The sequence below is a fragment of the Geotrypetes seraphini genome, chromosome 2, assembly GCF_902459505.1.
Source record: "Geotrypetes seraphini chromosome 2, aGeoSer1.1, whole genome shotgun sequence".
Classification (NCBI taxonomy): domain Eukaryota; kingdom Metazoa; phylum Chordata; class Amphibia; order Gymnophiona; family Dermophiidae; genus Geotrypetes; species Geotrypetes seraphini.
This window is the reverse complement of record NC_047085.1, coordinates 223,090,697-223,116,706: the sequence shown is the minus strand read 5'-3', so window position 1 is coordinate 223,116,706 and position 26,010 is coordinate 223,090,697. Positions and strand designations below refer to the sequence as shown.

The 26,010-nt window shown below is 41.3% G+C and overlaps 1 protein-coding gene across 10 annotated transcripts in view; it reads left to right on the top strand.

Annotated features, from left to right (window-relative positions):
- Window positions 1-26,010, top strand: part of RELCH (RAB11 binding and LisH domain, coiled-coil and HEAT repeat containing) — a 403,047-nt gene that overhangs the window by 302,298 nt on the left and 74,739 nt on the right. For 6 of the 10 annotated variants that reach the window (XM_033934995.1, XM_033934992.1, XM_033934998.1 and 3 more), the window contains 2 exons: window positions 16,909-16,991; window positions 17,824-17,887. In XM_033934995.1, the coding sequence (XP_033790886.1) occupies window positions 16,909-16,991; window positions 17,824-17,887 (147 nt within the window). Of the gene's footprint in view, window positions 1-16,908; window positions 16,992-17,571; window positions 17,655-17,823; window positions 17,888-26,010 lie in introns of those variants that run through there. The other 4 variants (XM_033934993.1, XM_033934997.1, XM_033935000.1 and 1 more) reach the window with 2 other exon arrangements.

Below are 26,010 nucleotides of genomic sequence, written 5' to 3'. Positions count from 1 at the left end.
CAGAATACTCAAATCTCTAAAAATTGCATTACGTTGTTATAGAAGTGAAGGGACGGAGGAAACACTGAATGAGAAGGGCCTTACATATGGAGAATATTGCTCTCTTTGAAAGCTGTTCTGTCATGGCACCATGTAGAGATGCTACCTACTTGTGTGCTTAACTAATCCTGCTCTCCACAGAGAGATTAGCAATTTATGTGTTTGTGGTTAATCTTTCATATGCAGCTATGTCACTGCAATTAGTCTTCCTGAAAAAATAAATATTCTGTTTTACTTTAATGTGTTCTCTAGTTATCAGATAAGGGGATCATATGCACTGTTAAAATACTCACTTCAGAAACAGTTCCCCTCAGAAGTCTATTCACAGAGGAACAATCCATCCCTGTGTAGGTCCCAGCCCAGGGTTAGCTAAATAAATTGTGTGTTAAAAAAATTAGAGCCATTTCATTTTCTTTGAGTTCCCCTTTTACTGTTTACCAGTTGCTCTCTTCTAATATGATTAACTTAGAAAAAATTCCCAACTTGTGCACTGGTGCATGTTTTTAAAGAGCTGTAATATGTTTGGTTACTCATTTATAATTTTATGCATGTTAATTGGGCATGGTTTTTACACCAATTTAGCATTTACTTTCCTTGTAATTTACCCATTCTTACATGATTTTAAAGTTGCCTCCTATATCATTTGCTTTGCTCTATCATAACAGCTTTCTTATTTACTTTTCTGCTTTAATTTTAGTGCTCTACTTTTGAATCTACAATATATAGTCTCGCTAGGTAATTTGTTTTGCTTAATATTAACTAGTATTTACTACTTTTCTTCTCTAATTCAATAATTTATTGGCATATTTTTGTTAGTACTCTTAAGATAGACATGCTTTATATCTATACACGTTAGCATTTTGAAAGTTTCATATTTTAACCAGACCTATTTGGTCATTTTCAACTAAAGTGCCTGAGACTATAACATATCTGGAGACTCAGAGTATATTGGTTTCATGGTCAAAGTGCAGTAGCTTTGCACTTGAAATACCTCTACTAGGTATAGAAAGCAATGAGACACAGAGTAGCAAAAAATGTAAATGAAAGAAAAACACTGACAAAAAGAATGCTGGCTCAGAATTAAAACTTGGGCCCTATTTTACTAAGGTGCGCTAACCAATTAGCGCGCACTAAACGCTAACGCATGCATGTTAGTCCATGGATGCGTTAACCTTTAGCGCATGCTAATTCGATTAGCGTGCACTAATCGGTTAGCACACCTTAGTAAAACAGGGGGTTAGTTTTCTCGGGGATACTGGTAAGCTCTATAAGAGATGGCTGCCTAAACCCACTGCTCCTCAAGAATTCTTCTAAGAATGCAAGTGTCATAACCCATAAAGTTAAATTTCAAATGCCTTCGGGATGGGTCCCAAAGTGACGGGCTGAGTCAGGAACTGGTTGAGTGAAAGGCGACAGAGGGTAGTGATCAATGGAGATCGCTCTGAGGAAAGGGTTATTACCAGTGGTGTGCCTCAAAATTCTGTTCTTGAGCCTGTTTTTTTTAACATTTTTATACATGATATTGCTGAAGGGCTGTTGGGTAAGATTTGCTTCTTTGCAGATGATACCAAAATCTGCAATAGAGTAGACACCCCGGATGGTATGAATTAGAGAATGACACGGAACTCAGTTTTTCCATCCTGTCCCCGTGAGTTTTGTCGCTGCCCCTGCCCCATTCCTGTAAGCTCTGCCTTAACTGCACAAGTCTCAAAAACTTATGATTTTAAAGTGTTTGAGGCTTGTGCACATGAGTACAGAGCTTGCAGGAATGGGGCAGGGGCAGGAAAAGAACTTGCCAGGACAGGAGTTCCCGTTCAGACGGGAAAAAATCTCTCCCTGTGTCATTCTCTAGTATAAATAAAATGAAGAAAGACCTGACGAAGCTTGAAAAATGGTCTGAAATTTGGCAGCTAAAATTTAATGCTAAGAAATGCATTTGGGCTGCAAAAACCCGAGGGAACGGTACAGTTTAGGGGGTGAAGAACTTATGTGCACGACAGAAGAGCGGGACTTGGTTGTGATTGTATGTGATGATCTTAAGGTGGCCAAACAGGTTGAAAAGGTAACAGCAAAAGCTAGAAGGATGCTAGGATGCGTAGGAAGAGGTATAAGTAGGAAAAAGGAGGTATTGATGCCCCTGTATAAGACTTTGGTGAGACCTCATTTAGAATATTGAGTACAATTATGGAGGCCGCACCTTCAAAAAGATATAAAAAGGGTGGAGTAAGTCCAGAGGAAGGCTACTGAAAATGGTATATATTCTTCATCATAAGGCGTAAGGGGACAGACTTAAAGATCTCAATATATATATTTTAGAGGAAAGGCGGGAGAGGGGAGATATGATAGAGACATTTAAATATCTATGTGGCATAAATGCGCATAAGTCGAGTCTCTTTCCTTTGAAAGGAAGCTCTGGAATGATAAAGTTAGAGGTGATAGGCTCCAGAACATTCTAAGGAAATACATTTTTACAGAAAGGGTGGTAGACACATGGAACAGTCTCCTGGAAGACGTGGTGGAGACAAGAGACTGTGTCTAAATTCAAGAAATCCTGGGATAGGCACGTGGGATCTCTCAGAGAGAGGAAGTGATAATGGTTACTGTGGATGGGTAGACTAGATGGGCCATTTGACCTTTATCTGCCATCATGTTTTTATGTTTCTAATTTAAGGGCAGTGCCAAGTATAATGGGGAGCAAAAAAATCTTGCCGGTCCGCGAAGGATTCGGTCCCCGCTGCAACGAAAGGCCAGCGTCATCTGACTTGCAACTTCCTGTTGCAGTCGTGGTGCCGGGACTCCTGCCTTCCACCGCGTTTGCCTCCTGCCTTGTCTCCGCACCTCCAGACCAGCAGCGGCAGCTCTGTATATTTTTAACTTCGGCACAGAGCTACCCCTAATCAATAGTTTAGCGCGGTTTCATGAGGCAGCTTCGGGGCCTTTGCTAGGCCGGCCCGCTTCGATGATGCGATGTGGGCCGGCCTAGCAAAGGCCCCGAAGCTGCCTCATGAAACCGCGCTAAACTATTGATTAGGGGCAGCTCTGTGCCGAAGTAAAAAATACACAGAGCTGCCGCTGCTGGTCTGGATTCTTGGGCCACTGAAGGAGGGCAAAGAGCAGCTGTCCTGAAGGTTTCCCTTCCTCTCGCCTTTGCAGGTTCATTTTTTCCACCTTTTTTTTTTTCTTCTTCAAACGGCAACGGGCCCCAGCATCGACATCAATCAAGTAAGTTCCACTGTTCCTTGCAAGCGGTTCTGCTCGGCCAAAGCTTCCCCTCTGACATGAGCCACCTCAGGGGAAAGAAAGTGACCCGCAAAGGTGAGGGGAAGGGGGGCAGATAATGGAAGTTGGAGGGGGGGAGAGAGAAGGAGCAGATGATGGAATGGAGGAGATGAGAGAGAGAAGGGGACAGATGATGGAAGTGAGAAGGGAGAGAGAGCAGAAGACAGATGGATGTCAGTTGAGAGGGGAGGGCAGATGCTGAATGGAAGTGGGGAAAGAACACATACTGGATTGAAGGAGATAAATAAAGGGGGAAGAAAATAGTAAGATAATGGAGGGGTGAGGGAAAGGGGTGACAAGCTGTGAGTAGACACAGTGAAAAGAGGGAAACAGGACTAAATAGTAAGAAAGAATTTAATTTAGATGGAGGCAGAAAATAGAGAAGGAAGACCAGAGAAGAAAAGGGAAGAGAGAGCAGAGAACAATATCAGATCTGAGTGGAGGAAATGAGAAGAGAGATGCTAAAAACCACAGGGGGGAGGGAAGGACAGAGATGCCAGACCATGAGGGGAACAGAAGGAAGATGATGGATGCCAGACCAAATTGGGGGGGGGAGGCAGGAGGAGAGATGGAAGGGGCAGATGCTGGACTGAAGAGACAGAGAAGGTTATCATGCCGCTGTACCGGGCCATGCTACACCCTCATCTGGAGTACTGTGTCCAGCACTGGTCACCGTACATGAAGAAGGACATGGTACTACTCGAAAGGGTCCAGAGAAGAGCGACTAAGATGGTTAAGGGGTTGGAGGAGCTGCCGTACAGCGAAAGATTAGAGAAACTGGGCCTCTTCTCCCTCGAACAGAGGAGATTAAGATGGGACATGATCGAAACATTCAAGATACTGAAGGGAATAGACTTAGTAGATAAAAACACTATTCACCCTCTCCAAGGTAGGGAGAACGAAAGGGCACTCTCTAAAGTTGAAAGGGGGTAGATTCTGTACAAACGTAAGGAAGTTCTTCTTCACCCAGAGAGTGGTAGAAAGCTGGAACGCTCTTCCAGAGGCTGTTATAGGGGAAAACACCCTCCAAGGATTCAAGACAAAGTTAGATAAGTTCCTGCTGAACAAGAATGTGCGCTGGTAGGGCTAGTCTCAGTTAGGGTGCTGGTCTTAGACCAGAGGGCCGCCGCGTGAGCAGACTGCTGGGCATGATGGACCACTGGTCTGACCCAGCAGTGGCAATTCTTATGTTCTTAGGGCAGACGCTGGATGGAAGAGAGTGAAAAGGCAATAAAAGCAGAAACCAGAGACGACAAAAGGTAGAAAAAATAATTTTATTTCTATCTTGTGATTCTGATATATCAGATTTGAAGTATGTATCTTGCTAGACATAACTGGGGAGTGCAAAGCCCAGGCACTACTTCTTTAGCTTCTAGCTGGCTTAGGGCTCTCTCTGACCAGGGGGCAGTTGCCCTAGTTCTTCTCCCTAACACCATTCCTGTCATGTGTGACTGTGTTATTCTATTACATGATATTTGTGTAGCATTCTGTAATAATTTAGCTTATTCAGTTTTCTTGATAGTAGAGGGGATATATGTGAAGAGGAGTGGAGACAGGGTTTTTGTTGATCTTTGCCCTGTATTATTTGTATTTATAAAATGACAATTGTATAGAATATTGTTTCTTTTTATACTTTAATAAAATATGTTCAATATAAAATCATAACTATTTGAAGCTTGTGCAGATGGGATCAGATGGTTTGTGGGACCGAGCTCGCGGGGATGGGGAGGCGATGGTTTTTAAAAAAAATTTCAGTCTTAGTAGTTTGCCGGTCCACTAAATAATTATTTTATTTCCGCCGGTCCACAGGTGTAAAAAGGTTGAAGAACACTACTCTAGAAAGATTTTCAAAAATTTCTAATTTTGAATGTATTATCAAATTATCCTTAATAGTTGAAGCCTGTGCTAATTGACAATTCTTAATCTGTACCTCGACTTTCTCCATAGATTTTTTTAATACCAATAACCTAGGCCCTCTTTTACTAAGGTGCGCTAACTGATTAGCGTGTGCTAAATGCTAACACATGCATGTTAGTCTATGGACGCATTAGCAATTAGCAAGCGCTAATCGGTTAACGCACCTTAATAAAAGAGGGGGCTAGTATCTTGTTCAGCAAGTTTAACCGAATTAACTTCAGTATACTTACTGAAGGTTTGTAAATTGTCATGCAATGACTTAGCCATCTTTACATCCTATTTCTACTCTTTTTTAAAAAAAACCCTAAGGGGTCCTTTTATCAAGTCGTGCTAGCGGGGTTAGCGCATTGGACATTTCATCACGCCCTAACCCCCGCGGCAGGCTAAAAAACTAATGCCTGCTCAATGCAGGCGTTAGCGGTTAGCATGGTATTCTGCGCGTTAAACCCCTACCGCAGCTTGATAAAAGGACCCCTAAATCTCAAGATTTCTTGCACCCCCAAAAAAAAGTTTCCAGTTAAGAAAAATCCAAAATATATACATCTTGTCTTTGTAATGTGCAAGGCATCTACATGGAAAATGCAAAAAATAAGCTTCCAAAGCCAAAACATTGGATTTCAAAATTAAAAATTGTTTAACGTTTGAGTGATTCTCATCACATGTGGAAAAACTTGGATGGATTACCCACAAAATCTTTTTTTTTTTTTTTTTTAACTTTAAAGTATAATTTTAATATCAGTTTCTCTTTCAGTAGCAAATACCACCAATAAGGTTGCTCTAGAGATAATTATATATTATAGGGCTCATAATCAAAACTTTAAAACATCTAAAAATCCAACTTAAGTCAGCACTTTGACATCCTAATGGGCAGAACATTCACGTACCGATAATCAAAACAACTTTCTGGACGTGTAGCGGGACTTGTTAAGCTTCTGAATGCCGCTGTATGCCCAGAGTTGAAAGGGGCATATCTGAAGGAGGGGTCAGGGCAGTATTTGGGCAGGATGTGGGCCAACCTAGATGTAGACATCCTTCAGGGATAATCAAATGTTTTACTAGACATCTGGATGAAACTTAGACGTTATAAGTTAGACAATGTGAAAACAGGTAACAAAGTAAAGTCCCCCGTACCCTCCCCCAGTGTTCACTGATCACCCTCACACCCTCACAAAGATCAGAATAAAATGTACATACCTGCCTCCAGAACATCAGCACCTGGTATAGGAAAGCCTAGTAGAGCTGCACACAGAGGTGTCTTAAATAGCCTGGGGGGGTGGGCTAGTGAACCATAAAGAGGACTAGCAAGTCCCAATAGCTACTCTAACCACTACATTTATGGTGGAACATGTGAGGCCATTAAACCCGCCCCAAGCCCTACTCTACTGCCATATAGGAGTCACCTGCAGTCATAAGGGCTATTGGGGTTGTAGACAGGTGTGTATAGTGGGTTTGGGGGGGTTCACCATAACTTATAAGGGAGTTCTGGTGAGATGTTTATCTGGCACCCTTTATGTAAGGTGCCCCACTCCTCTGTGGCCAGTCCATTACAAGATTAGCCCTTCCCATGTCTAAATGGTCTTGTTCTGGGCACTTGGGACAAAATTTTGGTCAAAAATCTATAAATATAGATGTCCTGGTGGTCTGGGCAACCCAATGGCCTGGATGTCACATAGAAGATTAAAAAAAAAAAATTCTAAACATATCACAATTTGCTTTTTGAAAATGGGCATTTTCCCATTGCCAACTTTGGGCATCTGGCGCCATACGTCCAAATCGGATTTAAACATGTATTGATTATGCCTCTCTGTGGCTTCTAAAAAAAAATCAGTTAATTCTCCCAACCCTAGGCCAGGCATTAAATCAACCATTTCCTCAGAAGACCTTTCAACAGAAACCGGCATATATGAACATTTCAATAAGTTTTTTTTTATTATAATTTGAATAATACATTATCCAATAATATAAGGAAAAAAAGAAAATCTACAATCAAAAATACATAATACATCATACATAAATCCTTTATAAGCCCACTAAACAGAGGGAACAGGATACTACATTCAACAAAGAAGATAAAGGAAATAATTCTCAGTTCACCTATGTGAACCTTGTATCATTCCTTACTATTTTAGGGATACATTCCTCCTCAATATCTTGGCAATGAAACATACAAGAAAAATAATACTAATTTCTGCTCGAGAGCAACTAAAAATTGTTGTAATTGAATGGGATCCCAAAAGACATATTCAACATCATGTAACTTAACTAAACATTTAGAGGGAAATTTTAAATAAAAAGATGCCTCTAGAGCCAAAACTCTAAGTTTTAACCTCAAAAATTCTTTCCTTCTGCATTACGTAGCTCTAGAGACATCAGGAAAAATCCTAACTAAGTCACCGCAAAATTTAGTTAACCTATTTTTAAAGTAACGTTTCATGATTAACATTTTATCTATCTCACTCATGCATGTTATCACCAAGGTAGACCACATCTTGGGTGTCTTCCAAAAATTCAGTTAAATTAATTTCTGTTATGATCAGATGGTCCACCTCTTGGGCAGATTCTTTTTTTTTTTGAGGTACATAGTAATAATTATTTATTGGAAAATTCTCCGCATTGGGCAATCCCAGTATTTCTTTAAAATATTTTTTTAACAATATTTCAGGTGATAATAAATGAGTTACAGGGAAATTGACCAAGCAGAGATTTCTCACTGTATATGAACATTTCAAAAGGGACGTAGTCAACATTATCCAGCTTTAAAATTTCTCTTAAATTGTCCATTTGAGTTTTATCTTCTTTCCCATCCTCTCATTCTTAATCTCCCTTTCATTTGTCATCTACTTACTAGCTTTTCCCATCTCCCTCTCATCCCCTCTCCAGTACTCCTCTTGTTCCCTCTGTCTCCTCCCTCCCATCTTTACTCACTCCATAGTACTCCATTTCCATCCTCTGTATTCACCTTCACCTACACTGTTTCTCATCCAAGCCCCATCTCCATCCTTCTACCTCCTTTCTTTACTTGCCTCCGGGCTATTCTTTTATCTCATATCCTCTACCCCAGTGTTCTTCAGCCGCCGGTCTGCAGACCAGTGCCAGTCCGCAGGGCTGGCACATGCATCGGGCCCGAGACAGTGTTCGTTAGCCACCGGTCCGCGATGCAATTGATGTGGCATTATCTTCGGGCAGGCTCCCTCTTCCTCAGTGCCGCAGTGCACAAAGCCACAGGCAGCGGCTTCTACACGTGTCCTGCTCCTGAACCAGAAGCCTTCTCTCTAATGTCGCAATGTCAGAGAGAAGACTTCCAGGTGAGGCGTGGAACGCACAAGGAGCCACTGCCCACGGCTTTGTGCACTGTGGCAGTGAGGAAGAGGGAGCCGGCCCAAAAAGAACACTGGGGACAGCATAAAACAGCCAGGCGGGAGCAGGCCAGAAGTTAAGGCACAGCATGGAGGGAGGGAGACAACAAAGATAGGGGGAATGATTTTAGTTTTGAATTTAGTGATTGATTTACATCTGCTCTCTGTATTTTGCACTGTTCAGGAAGAAATGCATTTGTTTCTTTTTCTCTGGGGTTGTACTGCATGCAGAGTCTTGAATCTTAGGGTTTGTTTGTATATATTAGTACTTTTAGTTTTTGGTCTCGTATTTGCATAAGGGTTATCTGTGTTCTGGTAAGATTTAATGTTGAGAAGCATATGTACAGTGTGCTTTGTATAGCGTCGGAGCCCTTTAAAATACTGTTTTTCTTCGACGCGCTTGCGCTCAGTTGTCTGCGCTGGGTTGTCGGCACGCCTTTGTCTCGCGCACTTTTGACCTGTCACCAATTCAGACACAGTGGTTCACCATGTCCGAAGAATTTCAACTCAAAGACGTTATCAAGTAAGGTGTTGGTGTCTGTCGTCTGAGCCAAACATGGAAATTTGCTTATAGATTACCTGGAAAAGGGTGCAACTATCATGGCAAAGTACTATATTGCACTTCTCGACAAATTGAAACATCAACTGGCCTCCAAATGTTGAAGCAAGCTTTCAAAAGGAATCTTATTTCTTCAAGACAGTGCCGTTCCTCACAAGGTGGTCATTTATGCAGCAGAAATTGGCAGATCTTTACTTTGAAGTTCTGAAACAGCCAGCTTACTCACCTGATGTATCCCCTTCAGACTATTATCTTTCCTAAACTCAAGAAAATCCTCAAGAGAGGAAAGTTTTCAAGCACTGACTATGCCATATTAGCTGCAGACAAGTGGTTTGCAGCACATCCAAAATAATTTTTCTTGGATGTGTTAAAAAAAAGTTAGAACATTGAAGGATTTATCTGTTTCCCGGCAAGACGTCAGCCTCCAAACACTCTCAAAGATAAGACATGAGCAGTTGCCCGGGAACTCCATTGTCCTGTACACCCAACATTGACTGGTTAAATGTTACATTGGGGAATGCTGGGGAGATAAAATTCCTAGACGTCATAAATGACTGCTTCTTGGAGCAACTTGTCCAGGAACCAACAAGAGGGGGTGCTATTTTAGATTTGGTCCTTTGTGGAACATAATACAGGAGTTAACTGTGTTGGGTCCACTGAGAAACAGTGATCATAACGTGGTCAAATTTGAGCTGATACCGGGAGTGACATCGCAGAAGAAATTAATGTAGAGGCATTTCATTTTTGAAAGGGTGATTGATAAAATGAGGAAAATGGTTAAAAGAAGCTAAAAGGTCTGTTAGTTTTTAATACGATTGATGTGGATATTTACATTTGATGTGTATATTTTTCTAAATACTGATTGAAGGCTTGTGGGCCAGCGGCGTGCAGTTGCTGTACACACCTGGCCCTTCCCTGCCCGGAGTTGCGGCAGCGGCTTGGGATAATTAAATGGAGCTGGCGGGCGGTGGCAAGGAGGAAATTGCGGCCAGCCCACATATCCCCAACAGGCGGTCCGCTTATCTCTTAGGGTACGCATACCGCAGATTGAGAAACACTGTTCTAGAAAGAGAAGTCACAGCTCATGTGCAAAGAGAGTAAAAAGTGTTATTGATCACAAGCAGCCATGTTGAATCTCAACCCCCCCCCCCCCTCCTTGATAGCTGGATTATATAAAAGAAATTCACAAAACCTTGACAAATCAGTGGTAAATTTATTTCTGTTATTTTATTTATCCAAGGAAACAGTGATGCTCCTTAAAGAGAATATGAGCACTGGAATTAATTTTAGTTAACATTCCTAGTTTCTGTATGACTTAGGAAGAATGGGAAATGTAACATTTAAATGTATAAGACAATGTAAAAATGTATCCATGCTATATAGCTATATATACTTGAATATAGACCCATCTGAATATAAAACAAACTAGTGGCAGTCTTGTGAGATTACTGTGGGAACTCAAATCAATAATTGTTTAGGTTTATATTTAAGTATATACAATAAATAAGCAGCTAAAACTTATCAACCCGCCAGTTCAATTTCATTTTGAGGAATTAAATTCTTATGTCACCTATAACTATCAAATTTCATCTCCATAAGCCAACAAATATGAGTAATCTTAAAATCACTAAGGTGTTGCTAGCATAAAACTGTCTATAAACTGTAGAAATCCAGATGATAGTCATAACCATGGAAAATGCTTAGGCAAACCTTCCAAGAGATACTTGTTTGGTACGTAGAATTTGTGATCAGTACCAACAGTTGTCGGTATTAGTCTGGCAGAGCTTTTCATGTTAATTGTATCAAGTACTTTGGCAGGCTCATGGAACTTTGGAGACTCATAGATTTCCATCCTTCTTTAGCATGAACCATCAATTTATAATTATGTTGTCAAGCTTCAAATTTATATTTCTCCTATGATAAATGTTTTGTTTAAAGCAGTAGTTCTTAGCCTCAGTGCTCAGAACTCTCTGAGCCAATCTGTTTTTCAGGATATCCACAAAGAATATGTCTATTGTACTTTCTAGTTCAATTTGAAACATCAGTCTTAAACCACTGGGTTTATGCACCTTCACACGTGAGGTGTGTGTAGAGAGCCTCTTTTGCTTTTTTCCACTCTGCCTCCCTTCTCCCTGGTCTGCCCTATACTCCTCAGTTATTTTTTGTCTGTTCTACTCTGGTTTTATCAACCAATCGAGAGGCAGAGGCTCCCAGTTGTGGGACATCTCTAACTACAGGAGAACACAGATTTTCAGGTCAGAAGTCTATAGTCAGGGGACCGCCTGCATTGTAGGGCACTCTCTTGGCCAGCCTGCACTAATGGGTCAGAAGCTCACGGTCCAGTTGCTTGGGAGCACTGCTCACCCCAGGTTCTGTTCATTGTGGGCTTGAGCACAGGCTGATAAGCTCTGGGGGGGTTTCTGAGATTGTGGCTGATTGCGTTCCTTCCCTTGATGTGTGCACAAGTTTTGATAGTGGGTTGAGGACTCGGACCTGCCAGAGGAACTGAGAGGCAGTCGGAAGAAGCAAGCAGTCCAGTTTTCCAGCTTGCATGAGGCAGAGGTTCTCTCCTTCAGCTGGCTGCAGTGTCAACCTATGCAGCTCCCTCCACCCCTAAAATCTTTAAATTTGCTAGTTTTTGACCCCTAGTATAGCTCCCACAGGCAGTTTTTACTGCCAAGAAGGTATGTCTTTTTACCTACTGTATGCTGCTTCTCCTCCAAAATTGCTGCCATGACGGCCATCTTGGATTTCCTGAATTTTTAATAAAAGCCTCTATCTGCCTCAAAAACACCTTAATTTTTCTCAAAATCAGATTAGATGGACTCCTCAGGCCAGGATACTCTGGATTCATGCCAGATTTGTGGTGGATGGCTGGCCAACAACCATCCATGTTCCACATACAGCACAACACATGAGGAAGAGCGGGAACTACGGACTTAGCCTCTCTTAGTCCCTCTGGTGGTTTGGGGAGAGGACCCAACATGTGCAGGCTTTTTAAGCCCTCAGCACTATTAGAGGTAATTACTGAGTCTCTCTCAGAATTAAAGATAGGCCAGCCCCAATCTTCTGTAGCTCAATGCTCACTGATGAGCAGCACAAAAGCTCAGACTAGGTGCTTTCCCTCACACCTGGATATCATTAAGATGCTAATGGACAATTGGGATTCTCCAGAGGGTCCTCTCCAGATAGCAAAGGCCATGACTAAGAAGAATCCCATGGATGCTGCATTCAACAGCTTTTCGTCTTGCCTAAGGTATATTCCCTGGTGGCACAAGATACCAATCATACTTCCCTCCCCAGTGAAGGGGGAGTCATGTTAAAGGGCATGCAGGACCACAGGCTGGATTTTGTCCATAGGAGACAATTTGAAACTGTAGCATTGGGATTAAAGGCAGCAGCAGTGGTGTCTCACGCAAAGTTATGGCGGACCCTGGCAGGGGAGAACAACGCTGACACTCATTTCCTGTTGGAGGGAGTAGATTACATGGCAGACGTACCTTCTAAATGCTCTAATCAATGCTCAGCTGGATCTTCAGCTCAGAGATCTTTCCAGAGCCTGAGGCAGAGATTTGGGGGAGCTAAACGTCTCCAATCTTCCAGAGTCCGTGTCTTCCGGAGGCCCCAAAAAAGCAGTTATGAATTCAAGATGGTAACTGTAACTCCCAGGATAGGATGGAGGTCAACGACTGACTACTGGGTACTGGACATTATTCAGGAAAGGTACAAGCCCAATTTCTTCCGTATCCTCCTAGCGAAATACACGGGGACAAATTTTTCACCATCCCTGCAGGAACTCAATTTCCCATCCTGTCCCGTTGAGTTTTTTTTTTCCTGCCCCTGCCCCATTCCTGCAAGCTCTGCCCTCATCTGCACAAACCTCAAACACTTTAAAATCATAAGTGTTTAAAGCTTGTGTGGTTAAGTCTGAGCTTACAGGAATGGGGAGGGACAAGAACAGTGACAAAAACTCACGGGGACGTGACGGAGAAATTGAGTTCCTGCGGGGACAGGGAAAAATTTGTCCCTGTGTCATTCTCTCTATCCTCCTAAAGCTGTTTGTAGACATCCTAGTGGAAAGACCGGGAAAAGCGGTCAAGTTCCATGCCACAGTACAGAGGCTATTAGACCTGACTATGATTGAGACCATACTAGACAAAGAATCGGGATTGGGCAGATGCTCCATATACTTCATTATGCCCAAAAGAGAGAAGATTGGAGGCTGATCTTGGACCTGAGGTTGGTAAATGTCGCCCACAAGGTCCCGCACTTTCACATGGAAACAGGTTGGTCATTGCCTCGGTTTCGCCAGGGTAGTTTCTGGCCTCTCTAGATCTGATAGAGGCCTACCTACATATTCCCATCTTTCCAGACCACAGGAAATATTTGAGATTCCATGTTCTGGATCAACACTTCAGTTCTCTGCCTTGCTGTTTGGGCTTTCTACTTCACCACGAACCTTCACCAAGGTGATGGTTGTAGCAACAGCTTACCTCCACAAGGAGGGTATACAAGTGCATCCATATCTGGACAATTGGTTGATTTGAGCCCTGTCTGCAACTGAGGACAGAAGAACAGTGAGGCACATGGTTCACCTCCTCCAGACTAGGCTGGGTCATACATTTCTAGAAGAGCCACCTGAAGCCATCACAGTCCCTAGAGTACCTGGGCATATGTTTCAATACAAAGGAGAGCAAGGTTTCCTCCAGGAGGCCCGCAAAGTGAAGCTAACACAGGAGATCAGCTTGGCAAACCAGCGCCGACAGCTTGACAATACTTGCAGGTACTGGGCTCAATTGTGGCAGCATAGATGTGGTCCCTTGAGCCATGGAGCATTTTCATCCCCCACAGGATGCACTTTTATCCCACTGGTCCCCGCAAATAGATGCGTTGCAGATGCCGCTTCATTGGACATCCCAGGTGCATCACAGTCTGAGCTGGTGGCTACAGCTACAGTATTTGACCCGAGGAATTTCACAGTGAATTTCCTCTTGGTTGAGGCTCACGACAGATGCCAGCTTCTTCGGCTGGGGATCACATTGCAAGAAATGACCAGTGCAGGGGCGTTGGCACCCCGCACAGAGGAAGTGGTTGATAATAAGTTGGAACTAAGAGCTATCCACCTGGTGCTGCAGGCAATAGGGAGCTTCCTTTTGGGCAAAGCAGTACGAGTATTCTTGGACAATGCAACGGCAGTAGCCTGTATCATGCGGCAGGGAGGCAACAAGGGTGCTTCTTTGCGCTTGATGCCCAATTGCTGTTTCATTGGGCAGAGAACCATTTGTTGGCAATCTCAGCAGAGCATGTAGCAATGTCCAAGTGGATTACCTCAGACCCTAGATCCCGGAGAATGGGTTCTATCTCAGGATGCGTTTGACAGCATCATAAGTTGCTGGCAGCATCCAGTAATTGCCTTCATGGCATTGGTGTTCAACAGGAAGACAGCTCTGTTCTTCAGCTGAAGATATGAGCTCAGAAGCAACAGCTTAGATGCTCTGGTTCAGCCGTGGCCCCTGGGGGCTGCTCTATGTCTTCCCTCCGTGGCCCATGATAGGAAGGCTCCTGCAAAGGGTAATGAACTGGTAGTCCTGGTGATGCCGGATTGGCTGAGATGGTTATGCTATGCGGATCTAGTCCATTTAAGTAGGGTCTCAGATCACCTTGTGACCTAGGCTTGCTAATGCAGGGCCCTATTGTCCTGGAAAATCTGGTCTGCTTTGGTCTTAAGACATGGCTCTTGAGCACGCAGCATTAGCACGCAAAGGCTATTCGGAAGTGGTCACTGCTACTCTTCCACAGTCCAAAAAGCAAACAACCTATGTGAAAGCCTGGAAGGGTTTCCAAAGCTGGTATACATAAAAGAACGAGAACCCGATTACAGCCCCAATTGCAGTGGTGCTAGCATTTCTTTAGGAAGGACTTGAAAAATGCCTAGCGGTGGACTCACTTAAAGTACAAATTTCAGGGATCTTGTGCTTCAGACCTGGGATCAACAAAGGAACATTGGCTTCTCATCCAGATGTATCCAGATTTTTGAAGAAAGCATTATGTCTGAATCCACCAATATGGCACCCTTTCTTGGAGTGGAATCTGAATTTCGCTCTGTGAGCTCTAGCCAGAGATCCTTATGAACCATTGGAGAAGGCGTTTGGATGTCACTGTGAAAACAACAGTTTTGGTGGCTACCACATCTGCACGAGTATCGGAACTTAAGGTTCTATCCAGTAAGGAACCTTTCCTCAGAATATCAGAGACAGGAATAGTACTACTTAGTCTTGTCCTTCTTGCCGAAGGTTGTGTCCAGCTTTTGTGTCAACCAGGAGGTCCAGTTGCCTGCATGTACACCTTCAGGATCCAAGAAGATGGACAGGATCATGAAATTGCTAGACTTGTGCAGAGTGTTGCTGCACTATCTAGAAGTAATGAGTTTTCAGCTGTCAGATCAGCTCTTTCTGTTAGCAGGCATCAGCCGCTGTGGTCAGCCGACTTCAAAAGCGACCATTTTCAGATGGATTTGAAAGGCCACTTTTCGACTTAGATTTAGCATGGTAAGATACCTGCAACTTCCCTTAAGGCTCATTCTACTAGGAGTGTCACTTCCTCATGTGTGGAGTCCAAGACAGTGTCTACAGAAGAGATTTGTAGAGTGGCTACTTGTCCTTTCTCCATACTTTTACAAGGTGGATGTAGTGGCAAGATTAGATACTGTTTTCGGAGTTTCAGTGTTGTCAGCAGACTTATCTCTCCCACCCTAGATTCCAGGGACCTGCTTTGTTATATTCCAGTGGTTCAAGACTGACGTTCCTATTGAACTAGAAGGGAAGATGTACCTACCTTATTAATCTTCTTTCTAAGAAATAGGTACGTCAGTCTTGAAAACCCCCCTGTGAGATGATTCCTAGCCTGCCATTTTGTCTCAGATTTGTCTGTAGCACTGGACAGTTTGTTCCTTTCCATGGCATCTAGCAGGAGCTCAAATAAGAGAGACTCACCTATCTCAAGAATACAGGGGGTATTCACAAGAACCCGGTGATTATTAGTACAGACTACACTCAGGTGAACTATGTTCCATTTCGTTATGGATTATAAAGTGGTCATCATTGTTAATGTTATTGTTCTTTGTAATGTTATAAGCAAAACAGACTATTCCCCTCCTTTTTTCTGTTTATTTTCCAAGGCTGACCAACTGCTTTGATACGAACTGAGGGAGTATATGGCAGTCCAGGGAGAAGGGAGGCAGAGTAGAAAAATGCAAATGAGGCTGACTACTCACACCCCGCTAGTGAAGGTGCATAAATCCAATGGTTCAAAACTGACATTCTTATCTCCTAGAAAGAAGATTTAAAAAGTAGGTACATAATCTTCCCTTTCAGTCTTTGTACATAATTATATCTCAGGTATCTTCACTGTAAGTATCCTAAAAAGAAGAGTAACCCAGTGGATTAAAAGGACTGAAATTTAAAACAAAAAAATCTGTGACCTAAAGTATGTATATATTATGTTTCATTTTTGTATGCATATGTTTCACTGAAATGCTACCTGCTAAAACCATTTTGGGCTTTCTTTTCATGCTCTGCATATATAAGGCATTATTGGTGCATAAAGATTTGCTTAGCTTTTAATTTTGGTTTGCTTTTTCTTTTTGTTTATTCCTTTTCTTTCTCTCTCTCTCTTTCACTCCACTTCCCATGGTATTGTATTTACTTTTCCGTGCATCGCCCCATGGTGTGTGCTCCCCTCTCTGCTCTGAACAACCAGCTATTAGTGAAGGGGGTGAATGAAACTCTGGTAGCTCAGAGAGTTGTTCCTGCTCTCATTACACTCTCCAGTGACCCTGAAATGTAAGTCTTTCTCTTTTATACATCTGGCATCCCTATACTTGGCAAGAAATAACTATCAGTTTTGTTTATTATATTTTTTACAAATTTAAATTTTAAAAATGTAAAACCTAAGTTATGAAAGGATCATAAATGCATTATATGGGATTTTACTTTTGTCGGTTAAAACTGACAATTTTTTTGTAAGCATGCTTTTATTTAAAAACAATTTGGAACTTGCAACAGAATTCTTATATTTTTGATATTAAGAATGACTCTGGAAGCAAAACAAATTTAAAGTATTACTAGCATTCTTCAAAAGAAAAATTCATGTTTTGAAGTTACTCTGTAATACAGTAACTTTTTTCCAAACAGCAGTAAACTGATCAGGTATTTCTTTCAGGTTAATATGGGCTGCTTTGCTAACCTCACTAACCATTTAACTTGATTAAGCATGAACTGAAAAGCTTTATTAATCCATTTTTTTTCTCTGTTAGTAAAATGAGAAAGCCAGTGAATCCAACTGCCCATCCTCAGTCACAGCTAATCCAGTGTTTCTTCTAGTTTCCCTAAATATTTTTTATTGCATGTTGACTGGTTACAGCTGACTCTCCGAGGCATGTGTGAATCCTTAATTGACAAGCGAGTTGCTCCGGCCCTTGTTACCTTGTCCAGTGATCCTGAATTGTGAGTCTTGCAACCTGAAACATTAGTTAATCCTAGTCTAACTGTTATTGCCATGACATTACTAGATGCAAATGTATTTTATTGAAGTCTTAAGAATTATGTAAATGCTCATTTGTACTCCTTGCTCAAAATAAAAATCCATTTTTTTCTCTCATTTTCTTCCTCTTAGCTCTGTGAGGATAGCTACAATACCAGCTTTTGGTACCATCATGGAGACTGTTATTCAAAGAGAGGTATGAATCCAGTGTATAAAGTATTTAGGAACGCATATAAATGCATATTGTTGTGGGGCGGGATCTTTTAAAATAAAAGCTTTTGTGGGCCTGTAGCTTCTGAGCTTCTGGCTCAATCAAAACCAGCACAATAATATATAACCCTTTAAATAATAGCCAGTACTAGCCTAAAAATGGAAATGAAAAATTGGCTAACACACTTAAACCCCTGGATGAAAAGTCTGAACTGGGAAAAAATATGAAAAGAAGTAAAATATACTTTAAATAAAGGACATCAGTATGAGCCCTTGATGAACAAACGAGAACCTGTGGCTCGGGCGTTGTCTCATAGGTGACCAGCACCAGACTACAGTCTAAATGAGAACTGCCCCATACATCATCTAGTCCATTGTGAAATTGGCAAACATGTGAATCAAATCACACTCTCAGAAAAAAAACAAATTAGATCAGATTCGATTCACATGTTTGCCAATTTCACAATGGACTAGATGATGTATGGGGCAGTTCTCATTTAGACTGTAGTCTGGTGCTGGTCACCTATGAGACAACGCCCGAGCCACAGGTTCTCGTTTGTTCATCAAGGGCTCATACTGATGTCCTTTATTTAAAGTATTTTTTACTTCTTTTTCATATTTTTTTCCCAGTTCAGACTTTTTATCCAGGGGTTTAAGTGTGTTAGCCAATTTTTCATTTTCATCAATCAAAACCAACCACTGCTGAGGCTAGAGTACTGTGAGCTTTCATTTACAAACATTTGTTTTCCCTATTTTTTATAATGTGTGTTAGCTTTTCCAAAACAGATGCAAAAAAATTGTCATTCACAAAAGGAAACAGATAAACAAAGGGGCTATGTAATAAATAGGCCACCATCAAAGAGAGAAAAAGATTCAAAAAAGTAAATACTCCATATAATGCATCTGATGTCCTTGTAATAGGAGGGACAGGTGTCAACTGGTTATACCCCTGGTATGCATCCAGACTAACTAATGCCTAGATACTGGGCTTGCAGGAAAATTTTCAACTGAAATGGTTAAGGAAAACAATCTTCTCTTTACATTTAATCAAACACTTCATAGAATATTCCTCAGAACAAAGTCATACTTTAAAGATAAAGCTTTAGGATGTAACTGTAAAAATTCCATCTAAACTACTTGTGTACTAGGGGAAATATCACACAAAAAATATATCCCTCTAAAGGTTGTCCTGTTAGAGATTTTCTGAATATTCTCACACAGAACTGTTAAATTAACTTGGTCTGAATAATTTGATCAGCCCTCTTCATTTCACTGAGTCAAGTATATAGTAGTTTTTTGTGAGAGGCGGGAGCAAGTTAAGATCAAAATGCAAAACATCTACAAAATATTGTTTAATCTTTTCTAGAGATCATAAGAACATGAGAATAGCCTTACTGGGTCAGACTAAAGGTCCATCAAGCCCAGTAGCCTGTTCTCACGGTAGCCAATCAAGGTCACTAGTACCTGGCCAAAACCCAAAGAGTAGCAACATTCCATGCTACTGATCCAGGGCAAGCAGTGGCTTCCCACATGTCTTTCTCAATAACAGACTATGGACTTTTCCTCCAGGAAATTGTCCAAACCCTTCTTAAAACCAACTCTTACCACAACCTCTGGCAATGCGTTCCAGAGCTTAACTATTCTCTGAGTGAAAAAATAGTTCCTCCTATTGGTTTTAAAAGTATTTCCCTGTAACTTTGAGTGTCCCCTAGTTTTTGTAATTTTTGACAGAGTGAAAAATCGATCCACTCAGGATTTTATACACTTCAATCATATTTCCCCGCAGCCATCTCTTTTCCAAGCTGAAGAGCCCTAACCTTTTTAGTCTTTCCTCATACGAGAGGAGTTCCGTCCCCTTGAACCTTTTTTAGTGCTGCTATATTTTTCTTGAGATAAGAGGCCAGAATTGAACGCAATACTCCAGGTGTAGTCATACCATGGAGCGATACAGAGGCATTATAACATTCTTAGTCTTGTAAACCATCCCTTTTTTAATAATTCCTAGCATCTTGTTTGCTTTTTTGGCTACTGCTGCACATTAGACGGAAGGTTTCATTGTATTGTCTACGATGACACCCAGATCCTTTTCTTGGGCACTAACCCCCAAGGTGGACTGTAGCATCCAGTAATTGTGATTCGGATTATTCTTCCCAATGCACATCAGTTTGCATTTGTCCACATTAAATTTCATCTGCCACTTGGATGCCCAGTCTTCTAATTTCCTAAGGTCTGTCTGCTGTTTTTCACAATCCATGCGTTTTAACAACTTTGAACAGTTTAGTGTCATCTGCAAATTTAATCACCTCACTTGTTCTAATTTCCAGATGATTTATAAATAAGTTAAATAGCACCAGTCCCAGTACAGACCCCTGCGGCAAATGTGGTACAACAAGGTTAGAGAATCGCTTGGAGTGCTTATTGTACTACATTTGCATGGCAGTATTGCATGGAGAATGCTAGAAAACTTGGAAAAGACCACGGTAAGCCATTTTTATAATCTGCCACTGGAACCATTTTTTATATAATCTGCCAACTGGTTTTGATAATCTGCCAGCTGGAACCGGTTTAGTGAGCATGTTAAAGGCACATTTTAGTTTTGAGAATCTTCCCCTTAGTGCTTACAAATGGGGAAAGGTTTTCTGATATTATATTGGGTGGTCATTTGGCATCCAGTAATCACCCCATGGGATGATTTAATATTAAGACAAGTGTAGAGAAGGGATCATTTGAACGTGAAAGTTCTAAACTTTAACCTAACTTTGTTCAGATGGGGGATTATGTCAAGGAATTGTCTGGACGGGAACATCTGGAAAAAGTAGGAAAGCAATAGGCAAAACTGAAAGGTGCTATTGTAAGAGCAACAAACAGTTTTCTAAGAAAAATAAGTAAAAGTAAGAGGAAAAAAGGCCGCTTTGGTTCTCAAAAGTAGTAGCAGAGAAGATAAGGAAAAAGAGATTAGCTTTCATAAACTACAAAAGATTGCAGAAAGAAAAGATAGACAAAATATCTGGAGAAATTGAGAGAGGCAGGTTTAATAGTCAGGAAAGCAAAGATGTAAATGGAATTAAAAATAGTAGACATGGAAAACGGGGGAACAAGACATTTTTTAGATGTATTAGCGATAGGAGAAAGTGTAAAAGTGGTATTTTGAAACTCAAAGGTGAAGGGGGAGGAATATATAGAAGCTGCTAAAGATAAGTCTGAATGGCTTAACAAATATTTCTGTTCTGTGTTCAAGTGAGGAATGTATGAAAGATCTCGGGAGAATACTCAGCTAAACTGGAGTATCACAGGGTTCAGCGCTTTCCACGCTTTTGTTCAATATTTACAGGGCTGCTATAGGTCAATTATTTGTATCTCTGGGAGTTGAATATCAAATATATGCAGATTATATTATTATTTTTTTTTTTTCATAACTCTTCATTGAAATTTTTAAAAATAACAGTTACAACAAATAAAATATCCACAAACTCAAAACTCTCAACAGGGTGGAACAAAAATAATACAGCAAATATCATATTTCAAAGAAGCAAAGAATTTAAGGCCACCCCCCCCCTCCAACCCAGATGATATTATTTTTTTATTTCCAGTGAGTGGATGGGTATAAATCTTGAAAAGTTGCTGAGTAATTACATGTGTAAAATTGAGGAGTGAATGGGAGAGCAAGGTTTGAAATTAGAACATAAGAACATAAGAAATGGCTTCGCCGGATCAGACCCTAGGTCCATCCAGTCCAGCGACCCGCATCCGCGGAGGCCAAGCCAGGTGTTCCCTGCTGAGAAACCTTGTTTACTCGTATCCCCCAATGTGATTTGCAAGAAGGTATGCATCCAACTTGCCCTTGAATCCCAGAATGTTGGTCTCCATCACGACCTCCTCAGGGAGAGCGTTCCAAGTGTCCACCACTCGTTGTGCGAAACAGAATTTCCTAATATTTGTCCTGGGCCTGGTACCCCTCAGTTTCAGTCCATGACCTCTTGTCCGAGTCACATTTGACAATGTGAATAACGATGTTTCTTGCTCTATTTTGTCTAATCCTTTTACATTACATTACATTACATTAGGGATTTCTATTCTGCCATTACCTTGCAATTCAAGGCGGATTACAAAAGAATTATCCAAGATGTATTACAACAAGAGCTTACAAAAAAAAAAGTATTTTAAAAGTCTCTATCATGTCTCCTCACAGTCTTCTCTTCTCGAGGGTGAACAATCCCAGTTTTCCGAGGCATTTTTTGTAGCTCAAATTCTCGATACCTTTAACTAGCTTCGTGGCTCGCCTTTGCACCCTCTCCAGTAGGGTATTATCCTTCTTTAGGTAGGGAGACCAGTGTTGGACACAGTACTCCAAGTGTGGTCTGACCATTGCTCTGTAAAGCGGCATTATGATGTCCGCCGATCTACTCGTGATTCCCTTCTTTATCATGCCCAACATCCTGTTTGCTTTCTTTGCTGCCGCTGCGCATTGAGCCGACGGCTTCAGGGTCCTGTCTATCAGTACCCCCAGGTCCCTTTCTTGTTTGGTCTTGCCCAATGTCACACCTAACATTTTATATTCATGTTCCTTGTTTTTCTTACCCAGGTGCATCACTTTGCATTTTTCTGTTAAAATTCATCTGCCACTTTTCTGCCCATTTCTCTAGCTGGTTCAAATCTCTCTGAAGTTCTTCTCTGTCCTTTTGTGACCCAACTAGTTTTGTGTCGTCTGCAAACTTGATTAAATTACTTGTTGTTTCATCTTCTAGGTCGTTTATGAAGATATTGAACAAGAGGGGCCCAAGAACCGATCCCTGGGGTACACCGCTCGTCACCTCTTCCCAGTCCGAGAACTTCCCATTTATGCCCACCCTCTGCAATCTGTTTTCCAACCACTTGCCTATCCATCTTAGTATATCTCCTTCTATTCCATGGCTTTGTAGTTTCTTCAGAAGCCTTGCGTGGGGAACCTTGTCGAACGCTTTCTGGAAGTCCAAGTATATTATATCCACCGGTTCACCGCCATCAATTTGTTTGTTCACCTCCTCAAAAAATTGAAGTAAGTTAGTCAAACATGACTCCCTTTCCTAAAGCCGTGTTGGCTAACTCTCATCAGGTCGTGATTTTCCAGGTGTTGCTCTATGCTATACTTTATTAGTGCTTCAACCATCTTCCCAGGAAGATACCTGGAGGTAAGACTCACAGGTCTATAGTTGCCCGGTTCTCCTCTCGATCCTTTTTTGAAGATTGGGATGACATTCACTATCCTCCAGTCGTCTGATATTTGCCCGGTTTTAATTGACAAGTTAGCTAGGGATTGTAATAGTTCTCCGATTTCTATCTTAAGCTCCTTTAGCACTCTCGGGTGAATTCCATCTGGTCTAGGGGATTTATCACTTCTCAGTTTGTCGATCTGATAATATATCATGTTCAAATCCACATTTACTGTGGTGAGGCTATCCTCAATTTCTCTCTTGAATGCTCTCCCTGTTTCTGGCATTGATGCAGTGTCTTCCTTGGTAAAGACAGACACAAAGAATGAGTTTAGCCTATCCGCTATCTGTTTGTCTTCCTTGATGCACCCTTTTCTTCCTTGGTCGTCGAGAGGGCCCACTGCCTCCTTAGCTGTTTTTTTCCCTTTTATGTATCTAAAAAAGGGCTTGAAGTTTTTGGCTTCTTGCGCTATCTTTTCCTCGTAGGCTTTTTTGACATCTCTTACCGTCTTGTGACACTTTTTCTGGTCGACCTTGTGACTGTTCCAGGCCTCCGTTGTGTGTTCACGTTTCCATTTTTTAAAAGAGTTCCTCTTATCCCTTACTGCATCCTTCACCTCTTTAGTTAGCCAAGCTGGTTCTCCTTTGTTTTTATTTCTCCTTACTTTGGATATCTGTGGAATATAGAGATTCTGCGCTTCGGTGATAGTATTTTTTAGTAGGGACCATGCTTGATCGACCGTTATGATTTTGGCTGCCTTTTTCTTGAGCCGTTTTTTAACCATGATTCTCATGCTGTCGTATTTCCCTTTTCTGAAATTAAAGGTTGAAGTTGCAAATAACTAAGACAGCACAAGCATGTTTTGCTCAAATGCATCTGTTGCATCGAATAAAACCCATGCTGTATCCTTTTGATTTTCGTACAGGGTTCAGGCTATGGTTTTGTCAAGACTTGATTACTGCAATGCCTTGTATCTTGGAATAACAAAAGTGAGGTGCAAGGCATTGCAGGTTGCTCAAAACGCAGCAGCAAGATTGATAATGGGATTATCAAAGTATGATCACATTTCACCTTCTCTCCAACAATTGCACTGGTTACCAGTTGTATTCAGAATACAATACAAAGCAGTAATGATTTGCCATCAATTTTTGTATGGAACCATACCCAAATTGTTCAAGAATAATATGTCTAATTATTTACCAAAAAGATCATTACGTTCTGAGAATTTAGCTCTGCTGAACACAAATTCTAACCCGAAGCATGCAGAGATTGGTAAAATGGCCTTCTGTTGTGCAGGAGTTAAAATATGGATCTCCCTTGTGGGTCAAATACGAAAATGCTGTGAAAAGGGTAGTTTTGGAAAATTACTCAAGACACAATTATTTGTAGACGCCTTTTTCTACCCAATAATTTTTTAGTGTTGCTGATTGTAGAATCATTCATGACTCTTTGCATAAGCCTTGGTGTTACTTTGTGGATATGTTCTCTGAGGATTATTTGTTTGTGTAATTATGTTTTTTACAATTTTATGTATGTGAATTATGTAAACCGTTTAGTTTTAAACGGTATAGAAATTTTAAAAGTAAATAAATAAATAACTGAAGCACCGGAAGTGGGACCGCAGAAAAAAATGCAAATAATTCTGGAGGTGTGGTAGACACAAGTGGAAAGCAACAGAGGGTACTGATCAATGGGGTGCACTCTGAGGAAAGGGATGTTACCAGTGGTGTGCCTCAAGGTGCAGCTTTTGGGCCTGTTCTTTTTAACATTTTTGTAAGCAATATTACTGAAGGGCTGACTAGTAATATTTGCCACTTTGCAGATGATACCCACATCTGCAATAGAGTAGATGTCTCTGATGATATGGAAAACATGAGGAAGGACCTAGCGAAGGTTGAAGAATGGTCTGAAATTTGGATGCTAAGATCTAATGCTAAGAAATGCAAGGTCATGCAGAAACCCAAGGGAACTGTACAGTTTAAGGGGTGAAGAAATTTAGTGCATGAAAGAAGAGCAGGACGTGGATGTCATAGTATATGACGATCGTAAGGTGGTCAAGCAGGTTGAAAAGATGAAGGTTAAAACTTGGTTGCAAAGGGAGAGGAATGGCCAGTAGGAAAAAGAAAGTATTGCTCCATCTGTATAAGACTCTGGTGAGACCTCATTTAGAATATTGAGTACAGTTCTGTAGACTGCACCTTCAAAAAGATAAAAACAGGATGGAGTCGGTGCAGAAGAAGGCAACTAAAATGGTTGATGGTCTCCATCATAAGGCATACGGGGACAGTCTTAAAGATATCAATATGTATACTATGAATGAAAGGTGGGGGAGGGGGAGATAAGATAGAGACGTTTACCTATGTGACATAAATACACATGAGGTGAGTCTCTTTCAATTGAAAGGAAACTCCACAATGAGAGGGCATAGAATGAGATTAAGAGGTGATAGGCTCAGAAGTAATCTGAGGAAAATGCATGGAATAGTCTCCCAGTGGAGGTGATGGAGACATGGACTGTCTCTGAATTCAAGAAAGTGTGAAACGGGCATGCGGGATCTCTTTGGGGAGAGGAGGAGATAGTGGATGTTGCAGAACAGCAGACTGGATGGGCCATTTGGCTCTTATCTGCTGTCATGTTTCTAGGTTTCTAATGTTCTAATTAATAATGCAAAACCTCTGCTTTAGTGTCACATTTCACTTTGCTGTCAAAAAGAAGAAGTATATTTTTTATTTTATGTTTAACTTGCATTTTGGCTGGCATTTCAACATTAAGCTAAAATTATATTTTGAGGAACTCGTGAATAAGAGTGCTCAGACTTGAATCATATAAGTGTAGAGAAGATAAATTAATGGCTAGATATGCTTCATTTAGAAGTACTTTAAGGGCTCCTTTTACCAAGGTGCGCTAGCGGTTTTAGCG